Genomic DNA, 11,225 nt, shown 5'->3' on the forward strand with positions numbered 1-11,225 from the left:
TAGCTGAACAGAGAACCTAGCAAACAAGAAGTCTATTTCAGTATAACTATCAAGAAATCACTGCAATACCAGACTCTCTTAAATCCTCTTCACAAGCTCTAAAATATCACTGCCATGAGAAACTTTGCATAAATCCAGAATGAACTTGGTGGGTAGGTGTGGAGACAAGGAAAACAATACCCTGACATCCCTCAGGAACCATCACCACTTGACCCTGGCATTGACATAAACCCTGTCGCAGACCCAGTGTGAAAGTATCAGATTTCATCCATATAATCTGTTTTCACAGGCTGTGTTTCTGTATGTAATCCAGGTCACTTCAAAATGCTTCAGTTAACAATCATACAGTATCTGTCTGCAATTTGAAGGCTTTCTGCCAAAAGGGAATCCCAACCTGCATTACCATTTTTCATTTACTTACAAACTGTGGGCTTTTTTCTTCTCCTCTTGTGACTCCATTTTATTGCACTTGGGTTTTCCTGGATCCAGAGATAGGGCACTACAAGGTATGGTGGCAAATTAAAATGACAAAACGTTTGCATGTACTTGGTCATTTGTGGTATTTACTCAGGCACACTCTAACCAGAGTTCAGAAATGAACGAGAAATTAGAATGATGAGCTGATAACAGTACAGGAAACTGAAAACTGAGAAATTTACCCTCACAGTACTAACCTCAGAGTCCCTCAGACTGTCAATGTTCAAATAATGAAGGTTTGGAATTTAAAGTGTCTACATTTCATTCAGAACTTCATAAATCCATTGCCTTTTATTAACGTACATTCATAATTTTGATGATTCGGCCTCAGTAAAGGAAGAGAAGAAGAAAGAAAGGAGGGCAGTTGCAAGGGAGAGTGGGAAGGAGGCAGGCAGGCAGTAGGTGGTGGGGAACCTACTGGACCCTAAGATGAGACTGACACGTGCACTAGTAGGTGAAATAAAAACCTGTAAAGACAGCAGCCATACAGATGGCTTCAGGTGACAACTCCTCTTGCAAAATACGGAACAGAGACTGAAAAGCACTGACACACAGAAGCCTGTGCTTAGCTGCTCAGTCGTATCCGACTCTTCGCAACCCCATGGACTGTAGCCCACCTATTCTCTGCCCATGGAATTTTTCAGGCGAGAATACTGGAGTAGGTTACCATTTTCCTCCTCCAGAGGATCTTCCCAACCCAGGAATCAAACCTGCGTCTCCTGTGTCTCCACATTACAAGCAGATTCTTTACCCCCTAAGCCATCATAGTCTCTTCCTAAGCAAGCAAAGGAACCCAGATGAAGTGAAAGCCACCCCTCCCCTCCTCAGTTACTAACAGCATCAAGAGGAACCTATTTTCTGTGACCTTAGAAAGAAAGGTACTAACTGCATACCTCCTACCCCAAAGGCTTATTAGAAGAAATTAAGGAAGAACACAGTTTAAATCTGGAAGAAGGAACACAAATTCAGGGTCTCAACAGCCTTTAATTCTATGTCCCACTTCTAGGAAAGAAAAATCTGTATTCATCTATTCATGGAACAGGTACACATTATGTAAGAAAAACTTGTTCTGACCCAGCTAAATGTCCCTAAATTAGTTTTGATTAATTGCCATCCTGCTCTTCCAAACTCCAATTATTTGAGAGTTTTAAAATCTGACTTTCCCCCCACAACTTTCTCAAATGAATAGTTGCTATCCCATTACCTTTTCCCTACATCAACATAATATTGGTTTTAATCCTGACCCTGAAAAAAGTGTTGTTTCTTGAGAGGAAAAAATAGCATGAATCACTTTTACAAAGTTAGACTACATTTAGTATATTAGTGTATTACACCATAGGGGTAAAATAAAATGTAAAAACACTAACCCACCATCCACCCTCTACACACACACACACACACACACACACACACACACACTCACTCACTCGCTCGCTTGCTCATTCCATATCAAAAAATGCAGCAGACCTTATGTCCAAAGGCTTTCAAATTTAGCAAGTGGAACCTCAATTATTCTTTAGTAGCTGCTCTCAACTACATATATTTTTTTAAGCTTGGGGACTTTATTTCTAATCCTAACATTCTCTCAAACTACATAATTGTCATTTATTTTTGACACCAAATAGAAATGTTGTATAGGGTCTTAGAATCTTTTTATCACCTCAATGCTCCTTCAATCTCCTAGAATTATACTGAATGTTCTTTTTTTAACCCTTTTTCAATGGTGAAAGCTAGAGGAAAACACTCTCAGAAAGGATCAAAGGCTAATCACTAACTCTGTGATTCAGTTTTTAAATTTACCGATTCATTTATACCCTGTCTACTTCCAAAAAAGATATAAAGCAATTCATCTCTACAGCTAACACAAGGTGCATGGAATCACCATATCACAATAGTCTACCTCATCTCACATAAATTCTCCTGAAGTGATCCTCTGCCTTGTACAGTGAAATATTGAAATTCAGTTAAGTATAGTAAAATACTTGACTTCATAACCAACCACGTTATTCACAGTCCTTTTTCCTTCTATAAACTTTCTTACCACTTAGGAACGCCTCAGATCCTAAAGCTATGCAAACTGCCCAAAGTGAAATGCTGGAACTGACCCATTTACTCCATAGTACCATCCCAAACTTTCCAAGATAGAAAGCAAAAAACGTAACAAAAACAGTTCCACAGCACAGGAAGGGTTCTGACCTTTCTTGAACGAACACTTCATACATAAGCAAGTAAAAGGCAGATAATTTAAAACCTTTATTTTAACATCACTGTCAACCTCCTTTCTCATCCAGCCTTCTTTCCCAGCTTGCTAAAAAGCAGCAACAGAAGAAACCAGAAGGAACCAAGACAGGATAAAAACTCCCTCTGGCTGGAAGGTAGCTCAGTAGCATTAGAATTGGGCTACTATCACACTATCACGACCGGGGTTTGATCCCTGGGTTGGGAAGATCCGCTGGAGAAGGAAATGGCAATCCACTCCAGTACTATTGCCTGGAAAATCCCATGAACAGAAGAGCCTGGTAGGCTACAGTCCATGGAGTCGCAAAGAGCTGGACACAACTGAACGACATCACTTGCTTACTATCACACTGAAAGAACCATTAATGAAAACCACTCACCAATATTCACCTCATGGTGGGGTTGCTAACAATCAATGAAAGGGCTGACAGGGGGCAGGAAAAGGATGAAGGAGAAATGGACTAATCATCATTATTTACATCTCACACTCCCCTTGCCACTCCCACTCAAGCAGCAGCTTCCACCCTGATTTCAAACTTTTGTGCCTGGTTGTCTATCATCAGTCAACATACTCAGAGATTATCAAGTTGCAAGATCTGGAAGGGACCTTTGAGATCTTTTCCAGCAATTCTCATACTGGATTATGGATTAGGAACTACAATGACAAGAATCAAAGTTTCCTGTGGTCAAATATTAGGAAATAAGGCACATCACATATCTTTCTCTAACATTCAAAACTCGCATACACATTACAAAATATTTCTAATCCTTGCAGAACAAGTTACCCATTTAATTCTGTCTGGCCCATCAAGTTCCAAAATTAACTGAGCGAAGAGTTGCATTTCTTCGTCTGGACCACAACCTGTGAACACCTGGAGAACTATGTTTCCCTCTAGCTTGGGTATCTTTGCTTTAAAACTACTCTAAACCTCTCAACTTGTGCAAAAAGAAAAGGATTCCTTTAGAGAGTAGCTTCCCAATGTCACTCAACTAGTTAGGACAGCCTGGCCTGGAAGGTGGGCCTCTACACAAGCACTCTTTACTTACACCATTCTGTTCTCATTTCTACAGCCCCTTCTTGCCCCTTAAACCCGAGTCACTCATCTTGTTTCTATGTCTTGTTCACCATCCCCTCTTCTCAGAATCCCCTCCCCAATCCCCACTCTCTGTCTATACAAATCACTTCAACCTATGTATATTCTCCAGGAAGGCTTCTCAAATACTTCAGCCTATCTCACTATTCCTTCTCTGAAAGCTTACTGCACTTAGTTGGAATGAGGCATTTGAGTGCCTCTTTCAAAACTGTAAGTGCAAGACTTAATTAATTTACCAACTGAACTGCACACTCCTTCAAAGATACTATATATATATAAAATATATAGACTTTCCTCCTTCTAGTACCTTGCACATATCACACACTCCATAAATATTTGCTGACTGATACAAGAAACATGATTAAAAATTTTTTAACTGAATAAGTGAGATTTGACCACAGTAAGTTATCAGAGCCTGATATGCTATAAGTACACCAAATTCTGTACAGCCTACTTACACTACCAATGTGTGGGTAAGCCCTGAAACACGAAGGAAATGAAGACCCCATGAAAGTCTTGGTTTTGATCCTCCATCCACCAGAAATGAATCTTCCTTCGTTTTCACAAGCCTGCAAAGCTCCAACTGGCCTCCTGTCTGCTAATCCCTCCCGCTTCATCTCTGCTTCCCTTGGTCAGTTGTATATAAGGAGGCTCCCCTAAGAAACCAGGGCACAACAGCCAAGTGAAGGGGAAAAAAAATGGATTTGCAGGTTTTCAGCCATAGTGCTCACATGGCTTCCTAATCAAGATTACACAGTAAAAAAAAAAAAAAAAAAAATGCAAATAACAAAAAGGCAATATCATCTGGCACATCAGGGTACACTGGCAGTACTAGATCCCAACATTCCCATTTATACTTTGTTTGCTGAAAACCACTTTTTAATGAGGCTTGATATCTGGGGATACTCACTCTCATTCAAAGAATATTCAAGTAAATAGTACCATACCAAATGATAATACTGCTGCTCAAACACATAATGAAAAGAACACCATGTTCAACTTTAGCCTCCTCACTTACCCTCTTATCTTCTATCACAAGACTCTTCACAATCACATACTTGAACTTCAGGGCACAATTACTCAAGACAAGTGTCCCTGCAGAATACGAAACTACCTCTGCCAGTTTCACTGTATAAAGTGTAGGACTTCTCAAACTCTGTCCAAAGCTTTCATCATTTTAAATAAGAATCCAACAAGAGTGAAAAATAAATCCAATAAAAATTATGGTTCTCATTAGACAAGTTTCTTATTTTTCCTCCAGTATTATGAGTAAAACCATTAGTCTGGAACAATTTTATTAGGACATTTCACTCTGAGTTAGGAGCCTCTTTTTTTAAAAGGGAAGTCAAAATCAGCCACTCAAGACAAAAACCAAACCATGGAGTCAAATGGTGTGTCCATTAACACCAAAAGTATACACTCCACAGTTTGCCAGCTACTGCTCTGATTCAAGCCTAAATTTAAAAGCCTAGCTTGTGCAAGCCAATATTTCTGGTTTTTTATCACAACATCATACCAGCAGCAACTCTAATGATCCGTGGTGACAACTGATTTCATTTCCAGACACAAAAACATAGTATGTGTTTAGGATAATTCTCATCATACATGATGATTCTTAACATTTACAAGCGCTCTTGTATTATACATTCCTGTCCAAGTTCATAGTTCAATTGCCTGTTTCCTAACAAACCCTCAAATTTCTTAGTGATGATTCAGTAAATCTTCCAAACTGAGGACAACAGGACACCAGAGATTTTAATCACCGCACACATATGCCTGGCTATGAAGCATGGACACAGATGTGGTAAGCCACAAAGAGATCCATGCTGTCCCACAGAACCAGACATACATGATGATTTTTATTCCCCACTATATATTTTTTTAACCTGAAAAGTATATTCGCAGCTTTCCTACAAAAATTGGGACTCCTAAACGTAAATGCATGTAAAGATATTTGATATTAGGGAACTGTTGTTAATTCACCTAGGTGTGATAATACTATTGGTTCGGGTGGGTTCCCCCCCAACCCTGAGTCATTACCACTTAGAAAGACAACTGTTGAACCTAGGTGGTTGTGCACCTTGGAGTTTGTTATACTGTATTTTTGGATATGTTTACATTTTTCTATAAAGTTTAAAGAAACTTTTTAAAAAGTTAGACCTGTATAACCAGATATGCAAATGATATTCAGGTATGAAGGTATTATAATATTCAGCTAACCAAAGTAACCTGGGTTTTGAATCTAGAAAAATAGCAGAAAAATAATCACAGCAAGAAAAGGAATAGTAATTATGGTACACTTCAAACTTGGTCTTCTTTAAAAATTAGAAGTTTTTTACACCCAGAAGAAACTAGAATGGGCACATTTTCTCTCAAAAGCCAAATGGATAGATACACAAGCCCATCAGGTATTTATTAAAAGTAAAACCACCAAAAAGAACTGCATGTGTTATATTTATCTTTACTTGACCTTCAAAAAGGTTTGTGGAAGTCTGCAGGCCCCTCTTGCTTACTTACTGTGAGGGGCCACATAGAGCCCAGGATAACCATGCTGGAAGCAAAACCACTTGTAAGCAGCTCTTACAAACACTGTCCTAAACCAACCACTGGTAACAATCAAATTTTAGGCAGCATTTTCTAATTCACATACTAGAACACATACTACCATTTCAATTCCGCTTTTAAAGCGAGAGAGAGACAGAGAGAAAGAGGTCACACTGTACAGTACCCTCCCCACATTGGCAAAGTTGAAGCCACACTTAGAATTATCCTAATAAGTGGTGAGCCTCAACACTCAAAAGAACTATGTAAGATCCATTTTAGTCAATAAAGTACCAATTCTAGAACCAGAGGATAACTGATTCAATCACTAACATCAAAATCTATGGCCACCAACACCACCACTCTCCATTCCTCCCCAACCACTGGCCACCATCCACCACCATAACGACCAGGAGCCCAACCAAAAAGCAGTTCAAACAGAAAAGAATAACCCTAACAGGAAGGCTTCCTTTTAAAAAATATTTAAACTTGACACCCAAACACACACACAGCAATCTAAACCTGCACAGTTACTGCATGTGAGATTTAAGCTGTCATCAACAAAGCTTGCATTTGAGCACTGCAAACAATACCATAATAACAGCAAAAACCAAAGGGAAAGGGAAAAAGTTTCTTTCAGGAACCTCACACCATCACATCAGGTGCAGGAAAGCCTAGAAACCAACTCCTATCTTGGTTTTGTGCTTAAGAAAGCTGGACCAACTCTGCAGAATCTCCAAGCGCCTGTGTGTGTGTGTGTGTGTGTGTGTGTGTGTGTGTGTGTGTGTGTGTGGTGTGTTGGGGGTGGGGAGAGGAAGGTGGGGGAGGAGAAAAGGGAGTTACATTTATACAGGCCAGTGACCCATGCCAGCACCAAACCAGATCCGTCCAGGTGAAGAGAGTTTTCCTCTGACCCCTGGACAATCTCCCTCTACTTGCCTCCCCCACCAACACCCCCAAGGAGCCCTTTAGCTGGCAGGAAAATGTGCATTTGGAAATCAACGCTGCAGGTGCCCCAGGAATAAAGGAAGACACACATAGATATATACACACACACAAAGCCAATCAGAAAGAAAAAGAAAAGAAAACACAAAAAAAGGAAAAGGAGAGGGACAATTGGGTGACAAGCCCTTCAGATACCAGCTAGGATTTTATTCTTTCCTCCCACCCGTCCTCCCTGGTGTACCTTTTTCTGTCTTTCAACCGAATTGTTCATATACACACACATGTGCATGTTATGTGTATAGATAATATTACAATTAACCCTTTCCGTAGTAGAGCCCCGAACGGAATACTGAAAGATATTCCATCCTTTCCTCTCCTCCCTCCCCTCCTCCCTCCTTTCTCCCAACCAGGAGAAAACGCCCCCTTCCCCAGCTTCACCAAAAAAAGAAAAGAAAAAAGGAAAGAAAGAAAAAAGAAAAGAAAAGAACAGGAGGAGAGGAAGGGGGCAAAGAACCACAATACCCCGTCAGTCTCCGGTCCCGAGGACACCCAGCAAAGGTCTACACTACACAGACACACACACAGGGACATATGGCTCTGTAGAAAGCACACAGAGAACCGTCCACAGGCGCCCCAAACCCAGCAAAGAGACTTCCACCAGCCAAGAAGCCATGATTGGGGAGGGAGAGGAGGAAGCAGTAGGGGCAGAGCTCTCCGTGGAGGGGGGCGCATTGTTGTGATGCCTGAACCCCTTTCTTTCTGCCCATCTGCTGTGGAGGGGGTGCGGGGAGGGGGCGCAGGGGGAAGGCGAGCGAGAACGAGGAGACCAGGAGACCAGGCAAGGCTTGGCGATTCCCTCCTGCTGCCTGTCTACCCGCGCCCCCAGCTCTCCCCCCACCCCCCAACAATAAGACCTCAGCCTAGACAGACAGCCAGACCGACCGGAGCGCGGCGGGGGGAGGCAGCAGAGCCGAGCACAGCCGAGGAGGGAGGGGGTCGTGCCTATAAAGGGAAACCGGGGGGAGGGGGGTCCCCCTTACCTCCAGCGCTTCAAAAGTGACAAAGCTGGTCATGGCAAATCCATCAATGATGTCCTCTTCGGCCGAGGTGGACTCTCGCCGCTTCCTCCGCGGGGGTCTGGGCCGGGACGGGGCGGAGGACGGGGGCTTCCCATTGTCTTCCTTGTCGGAGCCCGACGACGAAGCGAGCGAGGGCGCCCGGGTCCGGCCGGCCCCGCCGCCGCCGGCCGCGCCGGCCCCCAGCCCGCCCCGGGAGCGCCTCTCCCGGTCTCGCTGTGACCGCGACCGCCGCTTTTTGCGGAGTCCATGGCCCCGCGTCGGGCCATCCATGGCTCTGCCGCGCCGGGGTCTCCCCGCTCGCCGCCTGCCCGCCACAGGCTCCGGCCGCGGCCGCACAAAAAAATTGACACCAACCCCTCCCTCCCCCTTCTCGGCTTCCCTCCGCCCCGAGGAGGGCGCGGGGGAGACGGCGGCCGAAAGAAGGGAGAGTGGGGAAGAAAGAGAGGAGAAAGAAAAGGGGGAAGGGGCGGAGAGAGGGAGGAGGGACGGGAGCGAGGGCGAGAGGCGAGGAGCCCAAGTGCGGGGCTGCCCACAGCACCGAGGGTCGGAGATTCCTGTGAGCAGCGCCGAGCAAAGTAATGGCTGAACACACAGGTCTCCTTTAGAGGGGGAAAAAAAAAATAACTCACCAAGCAGGCAATAAATCAGAATAGCGGAATGCTTTGATCAAGAGACTGGGAGGCTCCGGGGAGCCCTCCCCGCAGCCATTCTCCGCCGCGCCCCCCGGCCCCCGAAAACGCCTGCCCGCCCCCCGCGACTCCAAATCCGGCCCGAAAAAGGTCGCGGGAAAAGTGGGGGCAATGAACTTCACCCGCCCCTCGCACAGGAAAACACCCCCGCCGCCTCTCACACACGCCTCAGAGAAAACTCACTCCCTGGCTCCAAAATTTTTAAGAAATGCATCCAGGGGAGGCCAAGGCTTCCGAGCGACCTGAGAGGGACGAGACCCCCCAGAGAGGGGAGCATAATAATGAAATAATTAGGAGGGGAGAGGGCGAAACTGGAAGCGGTGGAGGAAGGGAAGGAAGATGCTGGAGCAGTTGTGGGGTTTGCTTTTCGGGCTCGGAGGGGGAAGGAAAGGGAGATGAAAGAAGAGAAGAAGCAGCCCCTGACGCTGCCACCCACCTCCCCCCACCTCAAAAAAATATTTTTTCCAGTCCCAAAGAAGAGGTCACCCTTCCTCAAAAAAAGGGAGGGGGCCAGTCAGTCAGTCGACGAGGAAAGCAGAAAGAAATCTCCAGCGGGAGAGACGCCGGTGTGCCGCCGCCGCCGCCGCTGCCTCTTCTCTTCGACCAGCCTGAAGGGAGAAGCGCGGCCAGGAAGCGCCGGGAACGCCGCTCTCGCCGCCGCCGCTAACGCTGCCACAGATGCCGCCGCGAGAGCCCCGAGCCGGAGGGTGCACGGCGTGTCCCCGGGCGGCTGCAGCGGGAGCCCGGGCACGGCCCCATCCTCCGCCCGCCCGCCCGCCTCGCTCAGCTCCCGCTCCTCCCCCTCCGCGGCCGGCCCACTGCCGCGCCGCCGCCGCCGCCCGCCTCAGCCCAGCCCGGCGCCCGCCCGCGCGCGCCGCGCGCACGCGCACCGCCCTCCCCGCGCCTCGCTCGGCGCGCGCTCCCGCCCCCGCGGCCCCGGCCGGCTGGATCACGTGGCCGGCCGGGCTCCCTCCGCCCCCGCCCCCTCCCCAGTTGTAGAGTGTGTAGAAAGCACAAGGCTGGGGGCCGGCCGCGCTCGCGAGCCCAGGGCATGCGCGCTGGGGCGGCCGGGCCTGCGCACTGGGGGCGGAGGCGAGCCGGGAGCGGGGCGTGAGGGCGGCTTGGGGGCGTGGAGGGGTCAGTTAGCTTGGGGTTTACTGAGACCCGCCAGAGTTGGCGCGCGAGGGCGTGGGAGCCGCGGAATGTTCCCGCCAGTCTCGCTGGGGACGCCGTGCGGGCCGCTGTCACCAGTCTACCCCGCGCGCTCCTCGGGACACTTGTCCTTGGACCCCCTACCCCAGGCCCGCGGGAGGCGCTCGGGCGGCCTTCTCCAGAGGCCCCCAGGGTGTTTTCCTAGGGCGACTTGAGCAGCGAGGGAAGGAGGGATTTCAGAGAAGGGTTACGGGGAGGGTGGGGCGGAAGGAGTCCCCCAGATGGGGGGTTGCGACTGCAAGCGATAAAAAAGCGAGCGGGTGCCGAAGTGCGGACCTCTGCTCTGCTGGGGGGCACTGGGTGGGAGGCCCCACCGCAGAGTTGGAAACTTCGTTCCCACGTGGTAGCACAGCGAGTGGCCGAGTGACCCAGCACCCGAATGACCTCAGCCCTCCTAGCCTGAGGGGTTGGGAGGCGGGGGGAGCCTAGAGACGCGCGAGCTGCTTCGGAGCGGGGAGCGAGAGTCCAGGGACCGAACTTGAACCTCGACTGACGCCTCCGAGGGCGCGGAGGCGGGGCTGGAGGGGTGGGGACCGCCCCTGACCGAGGACCCGTTAGACACGCAAAACGCAGCCCCTGCCACAGAGGAGTTCCTTTATTTGTGGAGGAGGGAGAGGGTTCCCTGCTTTTCCTGTCACTGCGCTTCATCCTGCCGCAAAGTAGCTGATGGTTATAAAAACTTGTATTAAGAGTTGACTGCAGCCCAAAATCAATCAACAAATGCGACTTGCCTCTCTAGGTAAAATAGCTGTACATTTTTCGGGGCACTGGAATTTCTGATACGGATCAGAAAGACGTCGACGGTCCTTTCTCCCCAGCCTGTTAGTTACCCACGTCACTTTATGTCCAGGCACATAAACACCATGGCATGTCACCCCATACCGCCAGTACTTGAAGAAAAGGAAAATGACCCGACGTTTTTTAATTGCCCTCAATGAATCAGGTACCGT

The 11,225-nt window shown here is 47.6% G+C and overlaps 1 protein-coding gene across 5 annotated transcripts in view; it reads right to left on the reverse strand.

The window, feature by feature from the left end:
• The window catches only part of AUTS2 (activator of transcription and developmental regulator AUTS2), a 1,205,607-nt gene extending 1,195,793 nt beyond the window's left edge, over nucleotides 1–9,814 (reverse strand). For all 5 annotated transcript variants that reach the window (XM_060406300.1, XM_060406299.1, XM_027961997.3 and 2 more), the window contains exon 1: nucleotides 8,336–9,814. In XM_060406300.1, coding sequence (XP_060262283.1) covers nucleotides 8,336–8,644 — 309 coding nt within the window. In that variant the 5' untranslated portion in view covers nucleotides 8,645–9,814. The remainder of the gene's footprint in view (nucleotides 1–8,335) is intronic.
• Nucleotides 9,815–11,225: the final 1,411 nt, after the last annotated feature.

This window comes from Ovis aries, chromosome 24, assembly GCF_016772045.2.
Source record: "Ovis aries strain OAR_USU_Benz2616 breed Rambouillet chromosome 24, ARS-UI_Ramb_v3.0, whole genome shotgun sequence".
Classification (NCBI taxonomy): Eukaryota; Metazoa; Chordata; class Mammalia; order Artiodactyla; family Bovidae; genus Ovis; species Ovis aries.